This window comes from Struthio camelus, chromosome 31 (genome assembly GCF_040807025.1).
Source record: "Struthio camelus isolate bStrCam1 chromosome 31, bStrCam1.hap1, whole genome shotgun sequence".
In the NCBI taxonomy this organism is placed as follows: Eukaryota; Metazoa; Chordata; class Aves; order Struthioniformes; family Struthionidae; genus Struthio; species Struthio camelus.
Window position 1 is genome coordinate 3,214,958 of NC_090972.1, and position 16,475 is coordinate 3,231,432.

At 49.3% G+C, this 16,475-nt stretch overlaps 1 protein-coding gene and 1 pseudogene across 1 annotated transcript; both read right to left on the reverse strand.

Annotated features, from left to right (window-relative positions):
• Positions 1-879: 879 nt before the first annotated feature.
• On the reverse strand, positions 880-1,791 carry LOC104152665 (olfactory receptor 4E1-like). The gene has a single exon (XM_009688081.1). The coding sequence runs from the start codon at positions 1,789-1,791 to the stop codon at positions 880-882; it is 912 nt and encodes a 303-aa protein (XP_009686376.1).
• A 4,737-nt stretch (positions 1,792-6,528) lies between these two features.
• On the reverse strand, positions 6,529-7,375 carry LOC138063004 (olfactory receptor 14A16-like; annotated as a pseudogene).
• Positions 7,376-16,475: the final 9,100 nt, after the last annotated feature.

The window sequence follows — 16,475 nt, forward strand, 5'->3', positions numbered from 1 at the left end:
CTGTATCATCATCTATCTGCATAGTATGTGTCTATCTACTCTTTTCCCTGATGGCAGTGAAAACTTGGGAGTTTCCATCTTCCCTGATGGCAGTGAAAACTTGGGAGTTTCCATCTTCTCTAGCTCCTTATTCCAAATCATAAGCTGCACCATAAGTTGTGCTAACATATTTGTGCAGCCATATGGAAAATAGATAAGTAGTTGTATCTAAGTTAAAAGTATCATTTGATTCAGGTACCCTGCTGAAAATGGGTAAAGAGCTCAAGTCTACCTCCACCTGCTTGCTTATCAACATTCTGAGCAAAGAAAATATCTGTCACGCTGTATGCAGTGAAAAAAGAGGCAGTAGGGTTTGGGGTAAAAATATACACAAAACATGTATATCCATCAAATCCTTACCTGAATGAGGACAAGTTCGAAACTCTCAAATTCAGGCTAACCACATAGGCCAGAAGAGTAAACTGAATAAGTAGGCTTGTGTTTGCTAAAGCATTAACCTCTTCTAGCAGTACTTAGGGTGAAGGGATAAATTTCATTTGAACAGAAGTGTTATTGCAAAATACACTTAGGCTGCTTAGATTAACAGCCCAAAGGAGCTGGGTCCTTAGAGCATAGTAATCTAGCATATCCTTGACATTTACATTTCAACACTTCCCCTCTGATAAATGGCTTAAAGCATCCCTCAAATAACCTATTGTGGATGAGAGCCAGTGCCATTGTTTGATTTCAACTCAGTGCTAGGCGTGCAGAAAAGACAAAAATCTGGAGCTACATGCCCAGAGAATACCCTGGAGGGAGGGCAAACGGGCAGACAATACCCAGGGATTGGCAGCCTTCCATTCACCCCCAACAGTGTCACTTGTCTTGGGAATCAGCCTGTCACCTGAATAGCTTTCTCAGAGCATTTTGCATGTCCTCGTTCCGAAAGGTATAGATAATCGGGTTCATCAGAGGGGTGATGGCCGTGAAGAAAACTGACACAACTTTGTCTGCAGCTAAACTCTTGGCTGGCCGGAGATAGATGAAAATGCAGTGTCCTAGGAAAAGTGTCACCACTGTCAGGTGAGCAGCACAGGTAGATAATGCCTTGTGTTGCCCTTCTGAGAGATGGTTCCTTAGTGACACCAATATGACCACATAGGAAGTCACCAGCACCAGGAAGCAGACCACAGAGATGAGGCCTGAGTTGGAGACAATGAGCATTTCGAAGACCTGGGTGTTCACGCAGGCCAACTTGATGACCAAGGGGACATCACAAAAGAAGTTGTCAATGGCACTGGGACCACAGTACGGGAGATTGAGGGTCAGGGCAGTGAGGGCCACAGAATGTATCAGCCCTCCCATGCACATGGCTGCAGTGAGCTGGAGGCACATCTTCTGGCTCATGATGGTGCCATAACGCATGGGGTTGCAGATTGCTATGTAGCGATCATAGGCCATGATGGTGAGGAGAAAGATCTCTGTGCAGGCAAAGAGGTGGAGGAAGAACATCTGTGCCATGCACTCCGCAAAGGAGATGCTCTTCTTGTCCACCAGGAAGTCAGCCAGCATCTTGGGCATCACCACCGAGGAGTGACAGACGTCAATGACAGAGAGGTTGCTGAGGAAGAAGTACATGGGACTATGTAGCTGCTGGTCATGTGCAATCATGAAGATGATGAAGATGTTGCCCAAAATAATCAGCACGTAGATGACCACAAAGAAGGTGAAGAGGGCCAGTTCTACAGCATGATTGCTGGTGAGGCCTGAGAGGAAGAACTCACTCACTGTGGAGTGATTCTGCCACGCCATGTTTACTGCTGCCTTGCACCTAGGAGAAAGGACGTGGTGAAAGGAGAATTAAATTTATGGTAGGAGAGTACAGAACATGATGGCAATCATACAAATTTGAGCTATATGGAGGAATAAAGACAGAACAGGGTGAAGCCTAGTAGTTTCACCTGAAAGGTGATGCCTAATATTAGCAGAAGTATTTGAGCTTGAAGAACAAGTGAGTACTGTAACGGGTTTTCAAGGGGGACTGTGGGATTTCTTCAGTTTCCAGACAAAGCAGTGCAAACTGACTTACTTGTCTGACTTAGTCAAGAGCTATCAGATAGCAGAAAGAATTGCCTCCTGGTGGAATGTATCTCAGGATCCATCTTTCCTGATCTCAGGTGTCTAGTCTAAGCTACCTGTTTGCAATTGTCAGACATAAAATGCATGAATCTATGCCTGCAGTTATTTCTCTTACTTCACTGTAGAGGAAACCAAATGATTAGTGGAAGACTTCTGTGTTGGTCATTTCAGTTTAGTGAGATGACATCTGAATAGACGTCAGTGAAGTCACTGCTAGCTTCTTCATAGATGTGATTGACTAGGGATTTAGGCTTTCACTAAAAAACCTTTTTTAGACCTTAAATACTTGTTGCTACTGTTTGCTGAGTCTTGTCTGGCTTTCCAACCTCTTCCCTAAAGAACACCCAGCACAGTCTCCAAGAGTGGTATGACACTTTCTTTTCCTGCTAGATTTCCCAGCTACAGCCTTGCTTGGGGAGAACAGACTCACCTGGTTTTCAGTCAGGAACCAGTCAGAAACCTTAGTTGCTTGATGCTTATATGTTTATGAGGAATCAAGCAATGCAACATCTGCAGTCACAAATTCAGTGACCTTGAATATCTGTGCTCATTCCATATTCTAGTTTTTCTGTGATTTTATTTTCATTTTGAAATGAAAATTTAAAAGTTTTGGCAAAATAATTGAAAGTACAGATGCATAAACACAAATCTTGTCTTTGGAATAGAAGTGAGACGAGGACATTGAATAAGAACCCTGTCCAACAAAGGAGAAAGCTTTTTTACAGTGCATGGTTCAGAATGATCTTACAACAAAAATTACGTAGGAAATGGCAGGACATGTCAAAGTTCCCCACTTCACTAAAATGGAGCCATCGCTGAGTATGAACCCATGGTTCTTGTATTTAGAAATGGATGTCACTGTGGTTTCTTTCCTGCTGATACACCGAGCTTCTGAAAACGGCTAATTGAGCACCTGAATGATAGCTACATTTGTAACACTATATAGATGCTCCAGAAATGGCTGAATGAATACCCAAAAAGTGGTCTGTTACAAGTGGAGCCACAAGCCTGTAAAATGAAGATTTGCACTAGTATTTTCACTTGCCACATCTCCCAGAACTAACATTTTCATAGGGCTCTAAAGTTGCCAAGAACATGCATAGAGGCTCCTGTCTTCATTTAGGGTCTGCTGAGAGACAGATACTGATGTCTCCAAAGACACCTGCTAGAATTAAATGCCTGATTTGCTCCTGTACTGAAGGTATTAGAAAAACAACTGAAAAGGAACCAAATTAAAGTGGTGTTCTCCTTCCAGTCAATGTCTCAACCCCTTCTCCCCGCAACAAACCCAAAAGGAAACAGAGTAGGAAGGAAAGGTGAGCTTACTTATGTAGTTTCCAGTGGTGCCCGGAAAAAGAATGATTGTGAGTTGAATTCCAGTGCTTTTTCTCCATAAAAGAAAAAGTAATTTTTGGTCTAAAAAGTGGAGATGGATAAACAAATTTCTTTTTTTATCGGCATCCATAAATTCCTCTAGCCAGAGGAAATGATAATTCCTGCAACTGAACAGGCCAAGTTGGTTTTGGTTTCGATTTTTTTTTTTTCAGTCCCTCTAATATACCCAAGTTATCTTGAGCAGATGGCCCGCTCGTACTGGAAGATTGTCCTGATATTTAACTAGTGCAAGCCTTTACTTTAAAAAACAGAACCAAAACCAAAAATAATTTATTAATTGATTACTTTATGAACAATGCAAAAATCAAAATAGAAACTGAACTTCCTGCCTACTTCCAAAGCATTCCTGTCAATATGAAGAAAACATGCCCCCAAACCAGAAGTTGAAGCTTAACACTGACAAGATAAACAGGGATGTAGAGGTGACTTACACCTTCAAGCCTCCTCCGTAACAGCTAGTCTGGAGAGCAAGAACTTGTGGTTCTCAATTACTCTCAACACCAAGTACAGAACCTTTTGTGCTCTGATGAAGTCATAGAAAACTGATAAAGCTTGGGCTGTGTACTTGTCAGAAAGATAGATCTGCAGCTTAAAGAACGTTAAATTCATGCCTTACTACTGAGTCACAAAGGGATTTGTTAAATCATCCTAGGTTGTTGACAATATAAGCTTCAGAAGAGATTTAATAACTCCCTTGGTAGTAGAGCTCTGGGTCCAGTTGGTCACCCAGCAAATCTGTGTGGCTGTAGTAGCTCACACAATTGTTCAAAGTCTCTTTCAACAGCCTTTGGAGACAAAGAATAAACGTTCACCCATGCCACATAACTCACTTTGCCTTCTTAAAGGTGTTCTTAGTGAACTAATACCAAGTTTACACACAGAGAGCAGAATACAGCCCATGAGCTCTGCCGACATGACCTGGACTTAGGAAAGAGATCATGAAGTGAATGTGGATGAAGACTTGTGAATAAGAGCTGTCAAGCTGAAAATCTGCAAACTACAACCATCGCAAACTGAGTTAGCAGAAGCCCCAATAGAGAACTGACAAAGGATTGCTGCTTCAGACATTTGTCTTAAGGGATTTTCCTTTAAAAAAGAGAGAAATATTAATAAATAATATGCCTAATGAATGGAATTCAAGCATTATCTTGAATTATTATCAAGCATAATCCCATGCACCAGTACAGGCTGGGGGTTGACCTGGTGGAAAGCAGCTCTGCCGAGAAGGACCTGGGAGTGCTGGTGGACAACAAGTTGACCAAGAGGCAGCAATGTGCCCTTGTGGCCAAGAAGGCCAATGGGATCCTGAGGATGCATTAGGCAGAGTGTTGCCAGCAGGTGGAGGGAGGTGCTCCTGCCCCTCTCCTCAGCCCTGGGGAGGCCTCACCTGGAGTACTGTGTCCAGTTCTGGGCTCCCCAGTACAAGAGAGACATGGCACTCCTGGAGAGAGTCCAGCGGAGGGCTACAAAGATGATTAGAGGGCTGGAGCACCTCTCCTATGAAGAAAGGCTGAGAGAGCTGGGCCTCTTGAGCCTGGAGAAGAGAAGACTGAGAGGCGATCTCATCAATGTCTACAAGTATCTGAAGGGAGGGTGTCGAGAGGATGAGGCCAGTCTCTTTTCCATTGTGCCCAGTGACAGGACAAGAGGCAACGGGCACAAACTGAACCACAGGAAGTTCCACCTAAACCTGAGAAAAAACTTCTTCACTGGGAGGGTGACAGAGCACTGGAAGAGGTTGCCCAGAGAGGCTGTGGAGTCTCCTTTGCTGGAGATATTCAAAACCTGCCTGGACGCGATCCTGGGCAATATGCTCTAGAGGACCCTGCTTGAGCAGGGAGGTTGGACTAGATGATCTCCAGAGGTCCCTTCCAACCTAAACCATTCTGTGATTCTGTGATTCTGTGACTCTTAAGACACTTTTTCTTCACATTGAGCTCTGACATGGGCTCAGATGCCCTATGGAAGCCAGCCTTCGGGGAAAAAGATAGCAGTGGGAGATTGGAGTTGGAAGGAGGAACACTAGCCACATTGGAAAGTCCCTTCTGGTTGTACCCCATAGGTCTGCAGAAGAAGCAGACAGAGGGCACAGACCACACTCTTGTGCACTTTTTATGTCTCAATTCCTTTGCCGTGAAGTCTGGCTCTGCATCCCACGTGCACTGGTATGTTTCCCCACCCTGTCTGTTCATACAAGTTATCTAAAGAGTGGTATTTCCCTCTCCTAGGCACTTTCTAGCCCACTTCAGCCCCCTCCCCAGTTCTCCCCACCTCCCCTCACTTCTCCTCAGCCCAGCCCAGCAGAACAAAACACTCTAGGAATCATCCTGTGGCAGTGCCCACCACAGGGTCTGCAGGGATCTGGGCACTTGAAACTAAGATCAAGTCTGAGCCCCTTGGACGGGCACAGCAGCTCCTGAGGTGGGAGAGAGTGGTTGTCAGCTCCCCACCAGCCCTAATGCCTGAGGCCAGCAATGGCACTTGGAAATGGAGGCCAGTCACTCTCTTTCCCCCTTGCTCTTGTCTCTAGGATAACAACACCCACCTAAACTGCCTGCAAGCCCCTCCTTACTAGATCCGCTCCCGAGGCCAGCACAAGTGTCCTGCTGCTACAGCTCCTCAGGCAGCTACTGCTGCTCTCCAGTCTCCCTTCCTAGTGTAAGAAGAGCCTGGCCTTCAGGCACTGCACTGAGAAGATCCCCGTGTATTACAGAGATGCTATTACAGAGGCCAGCTCTGACACAGTGATGGACACATTTACAGAAGGCCTCTGGTCAGACAGACCAGGTTCATGCCTCTGGAGAAGTGTGATAAATACAAATATCTATGCATGGAAATGATTTTCACAGGTAGAATAAACAAACCAAAAAAAGCAAAAGCCAGCCTGAGAGAAACTGGGAATCACTTGTGAAGAGAGAAGGGCAGCTTATGACTGGTAAAATACTATACAGTGAATCAATTTCACCATTGCTCCTTCGATCTCTTTGTTCTTCATGCTGTAGATGAGCAGGTTCATTACTGGAGGTCCACAGAGTACAGAATGGCCACCCCAGATCCAGAGCTGGGCAGGACATGGATGGGGGCTTCAGGTAGGCAAACATGCCCGTGCTGACAAACAAGGAGACCACAGCCAGGTGAGGGAGGCACATGGAAAAGGCTTTGTGCTGGCCCTGCTCAGAGGGAATCCTCAGCACAGCCGTCAAGATCTGCACGTAGGCCAGAACAACGAACACAGAACCCCCACAAGCTACACAGACACTAACCACAGTAACCGCAGCTTTGCCTGAGGTAGGAGTCAGAGCAGGAGAGCCGGAGGAGCTGGGGAACTTCACAGAAGAACTGGTCCACAATATTACCGTCACAGAGTGGGAGTGAAAATGTGTTTGCAGTGTGCAGCACCGCAGAGAGAAAGCCACTGCCCCAGGCAGCTGCAGCCATTTTGACACAAGCTCTGCTGCCCAGGAGGCTCCCATAGTGCAGGAGTTTTGCAGATGGCAATATAGCGGTCCTAGGGCATGAGAGTGAGAAGAAAATATTCTGCTCCAATGAAGAAGAAGAGAAAAAAGACCTGGGCAGCACATCCTGAGTAGGAAATGGCCCTGGTGTCCCTGAGGGAATGGGCCATGGATGTGGGGACAGTGGTGGAGATGGAGCCAAAGTCCAGGATGGAGAGCTTGAGAAGGAAGAAGTACATGGGGGTGTGGAGGTGGTGGTTGCAGGCTCTGGCTGAGATGATGAGGATGTTGCCCAAGAGGGCAGCCAGGTAGATGCCCAGGAAGAGGGAGAAGTGCAAGAGCTGCAGTTCCCGTTTGTCTGCAAATGCCAGGAGGAGAAACTCGGTGAGGAAGCTGCTGTTGGACATTTCCTCCCTCTGGCCACGGGGGACTGTCTGTGGAGGAAAAGGTATTGAGAAGCTAAGATGGACTTTCTTGAGCAAAGTACATTCCATTGCATACAGAAACCCTCCACATTGCCTTTCCATCTCTAGAGGACCTTCTGTCAGTTCCCTAGCTTGAACTCCAGTTTGTGTGCACCATGAGGATCAGCGACCTCTGCCCGTGGGCAACAGAGGATTTAGTCCTGCTCTATAGCTGTGACTACATGGAGGTGGCAGTTCCTGGGGATGGAGGCCCTGAGTTGAGTGAAGGGGAGTTAGTCCAGTGACCCAGTGCGTATAATCTCATTTACCACCACGAAAGATGAAATAAGCAGCATGCCCAGGTGCTCCTTAGAGGAAAGAGGAAGGGATTGATCTCCTCCTTTCCCCTCTTGGGCAGATTTGTCTGTGTTGGAATCAATCACCATCAGCCCTCTTTCAAGGCAAGGGAAGGCACAGGTGGCCCAACCCCTTGCAGAGGGCTTTGTCCCTGACCTCACACCAATTTACCAGGTGCACTATTTTTCCAGGCTCTATATGGATAACAGAGGGTGAGACACCCTAACCTTCCATAGGTGAAGGTTCAGCATTTTCACACCCTGCTCTCCAGGAAACGAGGGGCAGCAGATGAGTCTAGCTGGACACTTCTTTAGTTTTCAGATGCCTCCATCACATGGTGTTTTCAACGGTAGAAATCTTTGACTTTTCTCTTGCTCTCCATGTGAGCACTAGTGAGTCATTAGAGGCAAAAAGGCTCCCTGTCACCTAGTGCAGCCTCAGCAGAGCTGGTCTGCTCATTAGTCTTGTTGCCAGCTGCCCTGTGCTTGCCCCTCTCTCAGCTAGAGGATGATTGCACTCACATATTCCTCTGAAAAAGAATCTAGACTGTGCTGAGAACAGAGGAGACCAGTTTCCAAGTGCAGACCTCTGAAGTCCTCTCTCTTTCTTAGTCCAGATGGGGAGAGACTGTTAGAGAGGGTTGGGAAGGGCTCCTGACTCAGATGACCAAACCAAAGACTGCCAGCTATCAGAAGGACCCTGCAGGAGAGCTGTGCTGCTCTGGAGTGCTGCTCACAGCCTGCCAGGACACCCCAGGGAAGAAGTCAGGTGTCCTGAAGGTGGGTCTCCTCAGGAGGGAGGGGGCTCATTCCCCAGCCCCATGCACTGCATTGCCCAGAGCTCCACTGCTTAGAAAGGCAGTTGGGCATCTCACTACCATGAAGATGCCTCCCTGGAAGGAACCCCAGGGTCAGTAGCTGAACTGCAGCTGCACCCCACTCCCATTATCCCCACAGATCCTGAAAACAGAAACACAAGCAGCCCAGACAGCTGGAGAAACAAGGAGCGTCACCATGATCCTCCTACAGAAGGAAGCAAGGAGAGAGAGAGAGATGGGCAAAAAGGAAAGTCTTCCCTTTGCCTAGGCGTACATGCCACCTCCCAGATGGTGACATTGCAGGCCAGTCCCTCTCAGCCCCTTTGTCGTGCAGCAGGAAATGGGCATGTCACAGGAGAGAGGCACCTCTCCTCTGCTGCAGGTCTGGCGGCAGAGGAAGCGACTCATGCCCTGGACCCCACAGCCTTGAGGGCAGAGCGCTCTGTTGGGTGGGACGAGAGACAAGGGGGCTTGTTCAGAGGAAGGCATCTGCACTGCAGAGGCCAAAGGGCATTGCCTGAATCTCCTCTCCCACCATGTTTCTGTTAGTCTCTGTTAGTCATTTCCCCTCCCTCCCTGACTCCATCTCCACCGCCTTGACTTGTTCCTGCTTGGAGCTCTTTCTCTGTCCCTCTGTCTTTTCCCTAGCAGTGCTCATGGGCCTCATCCCACCCTCTGGGCATGTCGTTCTGCCCTACAGAAACCTCCTGGGCAGGACACTTTCCAGGAGCATCTCTGCTTTTGCAGCTGCTAAGGAGCAGCTCAGAAAAGCTCTGAGGAGAATGATGATAACTGCAAAGGTGATGGTGGTGCTACCTGTGTTGGGGTGGGGGTAGAGGGAATGAAGAGGCTTTCTCAGGACCCTCACAGACCTCTTGATCGTTCAAAGTAACATTTTAGGAGTCTCATCCCCATGTCTAAACCCCCCTAACCTGCTTCCGTTTCCCCTCTGCCAGTGGTAGAAAACAGACATCGCAGACTGAGAAAAGCTTCTTCCTTTCAGGTACCCAGTGACTCATCCTTCCTTTTGAAAAGTCCCCATCTGGAAACGTCCTCATGGTGAGTTAGAGCTGGGAGCAGCCCTGACCTATGGAGAATGAACCTGCCCTATTGGAGGTCACTCCTTCCACCCAGAGCTTCTCCCTGCTGCACCTGGGGAGTTCCCTGGCCAGGCTGAGCACTGACCCTTGCAGGCAGCAGTCACTGCCCCAGGCACACAGTACCCCGGGCTGCAGACACACTGCTCTGAATTGCAGCCCCATGCAGATATGTGTGCACACGCTGGCTTCATACACCTGAGGCCATCCCTAGGAGAAGGTAATGGTGAGGTCTTGTCCCTCTGGTGGTGTGGCAGGGAATCCCTGCTCTGCAGCACATCCTCCTCCTCCACATCACAGAAACCACAATAGCCATCCTGGCAGATCCTCTGTGGGAGCTGTGGGAGGTGCCAGGCTTAGGAAACCCCTCTAGGAAGCACAGCTGCATTGCCTGTGGCCAAAGACTTACTGTGGTAAGGGCTCTGAAGGTTTCTTCCCCAATGAGCTCTCAGCTGTCCCCCCACTCCAGACTGCCCTTAACTTCTCTCTGAGGTGCTCACCTCATCTGGGCACCTGCAGGCGGTGCCCCGAGCCCTGCTGCTCTTTGCAGAGGAGCTGCCCCTGGACTGAGCAGCTCTCTGCACAGCCTGCCAGGTCACCATGAGCTCTCCCAGTCCCAGGAGCCTGGTCCAGCTCAGCAGCAGAGGCACCGCCAAAGGCGTGACTTTCTCTGCCCCACCGGCTTTCTCGAGATGTCCCCAGGGGCTCCAGGGCTGACAGCTCCTGAAAGGCAGCAGGGTCCCTCCTGGGGAACGTACGTTCAACTAGGCTAAAGTAATCACCTATCTTCCCTCTCTAACCTGCGGAGGGAGCAGTGGAGTCCAGCAGTGTGATTTCTCCTATCAGAGCATCATTGTCTAAGAGAGGTGGAACTGTCCCCCTCTGCAAATCCCTATTCCTCCCCAGCTATTAGGCAGGGCATGCACAAAGTGATAGGGAGAGGTTTGCTTTCCCATGTAGGGCAGTGATTCAGATGAGTCAACACAGGTGTCTCTTCTTTGGTGAGAGGCTTTGGGGCAATCCAACTCCCTCCTGTGCATGCCACAGACCCAGGGGAGGTAGGATTCCTCTTCCCTCAATTCAGGTGGGCACAAAATGTGTGCTCCTTGACTAAGCTCCCATTCTGATCAAGGGAGATGGAGGGGAGGAGTCACTTGCTCACACACAAACACCTGGTGACATTTGAGGTGCCAGAGGTGATCCAAGACATGTTCAAATGTCTTCCAGCTCCTATGGAGCAATTGTGAAAGACCCACATCCTTCCAGAGCATCAGCCATGGCCTGGGGAAGGCTGGAGGGGAACTGTCCTTGGTGACCTGAAATGACACCAGAGGTAGAGGTTTAGGGCATCTGAGCATGCCTTAATCAACCAGATCCTGGCAGCCTGCAGACCTACTCAGCGGACCAAATGGAGGAGTGCACCATAAGGAGAGCGAGGTGTCTCTCTAGGCTCCATCAACTGCATTTCTTAGAGCTCAAGTTACTGCAAAGCTAAGACAAGTGTTCATCTCTGCATTGCAGAGTCCTACTTTAACTCAGGGCTCTCATGTCAATAAGGAATAAAAAAAGGCTTCTAGTGCTGTGTCAGGCAGTTGGGGTGCCCAGCACAACCCCTGGAAAATACAGCACAGGACCGACAGGAACACCATGCCCTTTTGGATGGGTGCTGGACAGACTCCCCAGGGCATCTCAGAGGGGTGAGATGCCTGTATGTCAGGAACTGAATGCCAACACCACGGGGCAGAGGCAAGACCCATCCCATCTATGTCCAAAGGTGCTGCAGGAATGGGAGGCACTTCACATCAGCATCTCCACTCATGCACCCATGTTCTCACACCCTTATGGTTCTCCTCTCCCTGAACCTCACTCAGCCACCTGATGACAGGAACAGGGAACATGCTAACCATGATCACAGTGTAGCTGGATCTCAGGCTGCCCACCTCCAGGGATGTTCTCAGCAGCACCTACTCCTTCCTAGAGATTGGCTTCATTTCTCTTGCAGGCCCAATGGGGCTGCAGAGACAGCTCAAGCAGAAAACTGCCTCCTGCCATAGTTGCGCAACCAGGCGCTGTCTCTGCCTGGCTTTGGGGACTGCAGGGTTTGCTCTCTTAGCGGGAACCTCCTTTCATCATGGCGTTGTCCTGTGGCCTTAAGTCCAGCATGTCTCTGCTCCAAAATGGGGCCTTAGCATACACAGGGTGCTTGGCTTTGGGCAACAGGTTTCGCCATGGCAATTCTGTGCTCAGCCCTGGTGCCACGGCTGAGGTTCTGCAGCCCAAATGTACACAACTGCATTCAGCCTAGGCACAGGCAGGAGGAGCTGAAGCTCTGTGCGTGGTCCCAGAAGTGCTGGCATTGTGGGCATGACTGATTTGTGGTAGGATCACTCACAGGGCTTGGGGTGCTGCAATGGATGGACAGAAGCTCTTCAGGAAAGCCAGGCAGGAAAGAGGAGGAGGGGAACTGCCCTCTGTGTGAAGGAGCAGCTCAGATGTGTGGAGCTCCTCGATGGGAGGGGTTACAGGCTGCGTGAATGCTTACGTGTGAGGATCAGAGGAGAGGCCAGGAAGGGTGGCATTGCGGAAGCAGTTACAAACCACTGCAACAGGGTGAGGAAGTGAACAAAGTGTTCTTTAAGCAACCTGAGCAAGTCTCCAGAGCAATGAGCCTAGTCCTTGTGGGGGATTTTAGTCTCCCTGGCATTCCCTGGAAGGGCAACACAGCAGGGTGCAAACGGTCCAGGAGGCACCTGGTGGATAGTAGGACAATTTCTTAGCCCAGCTGCCAGGTGAGTCACCTGGATCTGCACTTGCAAGCACAGAAGACCTGCTTGGAGATGTGATACTCAGGGGCAGCCTTGGTTGCAGTCACCATGAAAATAGGACCATCTCCAATCCTGAGGGGAATTTACAACGGAGAGTCGCAGGGTTCAGACCCTGGACATCAGTCAGGCAGACTTTGACATATTCAGGGCACCGGTAAGAGGGATCCTGTGGGAAGCAGCTCTGACCAGCAAAGGAGCTCAGGCAAGCTGGCAGGTCTCTGAGGACAGCCTCCTTCAAGCACTAGAATGGTCCATCCTGACAGTCAGGAAAACAAGCATTCATCTCAGGCGATGGCTTGGCCACACAAGCAACTCAAGACTGAGCTCCACAGCAAAAGAGCAATAAACAGGGAGAGGAAGCAGGGACAGGTTACAAAGAAGAAGAAATTTAGGAATGCTATCGAGGCATGGCATTAAGAAAAGCAAACCTCCCCTAGAGCCGACAGTTGCAAGGGACATCACAGGCACCAAGAAGAGCTGATACTGCTTCATTAACAGTAGAACAGAGAAGAATAAACAAGGAAAACGTGGGCTCACTTCTGAATGGGGCAGAGAATTTAGGGAGAGTAGATGCAGATAGGTCTGAGGTACTGAAAGTCTTCTTTGCCTCACTCTTTGCTGGCAGAGCCTTCCAAGCCTTTGTGCCTAGGGTCAGGACTCCAGGAAGAAAACAACATCCGTTAGCAGAGGAGACTCAAGTCAGGGGTGTGGAGCAAACTCAGTCCTGAAGAGTCCATGGGACTGGAGGAGCTGCATCCAAGGATGCTGAGGGAACAGGCCAAGGTCACAGTGAGGCCGCTCTCTGTCATCTTTGAAAGGTCATGGAGATCCTGAGACTGATGAAAAGCAAATGTATGCATCTCCAAAAAGCCCCAAAGGGCGAGCCAGGGCTTAGTTCCCCTGTTTAACCTCACTTACATGAGGACCTCTTGCGTAGGCAGTGTCAATGTCATCAACATGATCGATACAAGGCATGGTTCCCCATCCTAAAGTACCCATGGGTAAAATGGGCCAGACAAAGGGTGGTCTCACCAAAACTCACCCCTTGAGTCCTCCCATGGCATGGACACTGCTGATTTCCCTCTCCAGAGAGTGGATGAGGCTGAACCCACTTCTAGGGTGAGAAGCCACAGGCCTGTGGACCTCTCAGATGGCTCTTCCTGGCAGTCCGCTCGCTGCCTGCTTTGGTATAGTTGGTGCTTTTCCGTCACCTCTGCTCCTCCCCCCCCCACACACGGGAGTCATTCAGATGCAAGCATTTCATAAAAGAGGGACATCAAGGCCCCTATGAGAGCCAAGAGCAAATTGTGCCATCCTAAGCTCTCTGGAGGGAGCCAGAAAGGTTGTAATAAGCACCAGGAAAATTCCGGAAGCCCAAGACTTCTGAAGGGCCAGTGGGTCACAGCTGAGAGGCAGCGCTGACCAGTGGGTTAGAGGGTTGTGCAGAAGGCAGTGAGAAACACACATGTTTGAGCCCAGACAATTTAAGGAAATTATGTCTGTGGGTAGAGGGGGAGGAGTTGAGTCCCAGGAACATGGCAGGGCTGAAGGCCTCTCACCATATGAGCGATGATAGAGACATTTCCATCTGGCATGTATGCCTTAGCCTGGGAGATGGGGAATGCATGCCGCTGGGGGCATGGGTGGGACAGAGCTCCATCATGCCCAAAGAGCTGACCTGTCTCTCTTTCTCGCCTTCATGCCCCACACTGAGGCTGGACCTCAGGAAACACCTATGAGCCTGGAGGATGTGTGAACCTCCTGGAGTGAGGTCCCACTACAGCAGGGGAAGCAGGAACATTACCGGGACACATAGGAGTGCAGGGAAGGAGCCGGGTACATGTAGGCGTGAGGCTGATGCAGGTAGGATGGAGAACACAGGGAGCATGCCATGGTCACGTTTAAGGGAAACGCAACTGGGACTTTAGGAGAGCACAAGAAGGAGGATGGACTGCACAGGATGCAAGCACATTTGGGGCTGGAATTTCTTAGGTGAGGGAGGAGCTCTAGCAGGGCTTGGAAAGAAGGCAGGTGGCTTGCTGGGGAACTCAGGCATCAGCAAATTCACAGGAGCCCATAGCTTTGTTTTTCAAGCAACACCCGGTGAGGATGGAGAGACATCAGTAGAAGGAGGGAGAGTGAAAAAGGTCAAAGTAAGGTGGGGAAACAGAGTGTGTGGGGAGGGAGAAGGTGGCTAAGGTGTGCAGGGAAACAGGAGCAAGCATGGGACAGTGGAGGGTGTTTGTGATGGGGACGGCCAAGGCTGGTGGCAAGGCTGAAAGCCCCTGACAGAACTGAGGTCTTTGTCACCTTGGCTATGGCTGCTGTCTCTGCCAGCAAGAAGACATCGTTTCCTTACAGCACCAGGGCCTCGTTGCCTGCTTACCCCTCAGGGAGCCCAGGAGGTGTCGTACCGTTGTCCTACGCTTGGCATTGCCCCTCCTACCCGCCCCAGGAAGAGCCCTGAGCAACGTGGCAGGGAAAGGATCGCCCTTCTGCAGGGCCGGATGCTTGTGCTTGACCGTTTTGCTTGATAACACACGTTAAGGGCTTACTTGGAATTGAGGCCTCCTGTACAGTTCCTTTCACTAACTGCAACCGGTGCCTCTGACTTGCTACGCTAACCAGCCTCCAGGGAAGGGCACCTCGACTTGTGGTCCCCATTAACAGCTGTGTTGGTAATGGCCCTCGGTGGGACCCATTAACGCTCTAAGAAACCTTTGGGTTTGCTTCTGACTTTAACTTCTGGAGAGGGTTCTTCCATCTCCTTTCAGTATCTGCACGAATGCACCAGAGGGCTCATTAAACACAAAAAGTACCCAAAGGAGCCATCTCTCTTCCCATAACTCTCTTCAAGTCTTCAAGTGTCATGCCGCTAATTGGAGAGATTATGTAGCAGAAATGTAGCAGAAAAAGGAAGGTTTCAATAAGCACCTAACAAAAAAGGAGCTCTGTTTTTTGTTGTTTTTTTTTTTTAATTTTCCTCAATGTTCCCCTTAAAGAATAAGTTTTATCAGCATTCTATAACTGATGTTGATCCAGAGTGTCTCCTAACAAAGTTCAGACATGTAGGAAAAGGAGGATACTTGTGGTCAGGCACGGCACAGACAATCTTCTCCCCTGGGCCCCCAGCCCCACCATTTCTCTTCTCAGCCACCTGGGACTCAGATAACTCCTTTTCCCACTGAAGTCTGCAGCCCAATGTTACAGCTCATAGGCATCAGTTCCCACCTGCTTTATTTAGAGAACTACCTGCAGAGAGACACAGGAAGATTTTTCTTGGCTGTGGAAAAAGAGAAAACATGGTACAGTTTAATTTAAACAAAAACAGAAATACATTCCTCCACTGTACCTTGAGACCAAGTTGTCGCCATTGAAGGCCACTTTCCACAGGGAATAGCCTCCCTGGAAGTGTTGTAGATAGAGAGCTAGGAGAGGATAGCTATAAACACAGTTAAGGAGCTGGCTAACAGGACAATTAGACAAACTACTGAAAGAGGAGGCAAGCTTTAAAATCCCTGCAGTTCAAAGCAGCAGCAGCTAGGTGGCTGATAGGTGTCTGAATGAACCAAGAATAATGGGAGGAGGAAAACTGGATGGACAATGGCTACTGTGTACGTCCAGATAGTCTGCTGAACAGATGACTTTAGAAATGGTCAGCTTAGTAAGGACGTGCAGAAAGACAGGAAAGATTACAGGGATTAAATACACAGTGTGATAGGCAGAGCAGTAGCAACACAAGTGCTGGGGAAGAACAATCTTTCTTCTCCTGAGGTTAACACACTTCCTGGAAATGTCCAGTTTGGCACTGTGGGAAAACATTAACATTTTATTTAAAATGGTCAATGATTTCAGCTGGTAACCTTTTTTTTCCCCCCCAGATGCTGAAGAACATTCTCCAACTTTCCAGTCAGAACTCAGTTTCCCAAACACAAGCATTAGGTGCCACTTTTAGAGGCCCCAGTGCTTCTGAGGTATTTCCCTGGCGCTGGCAGCTATTGCACAGG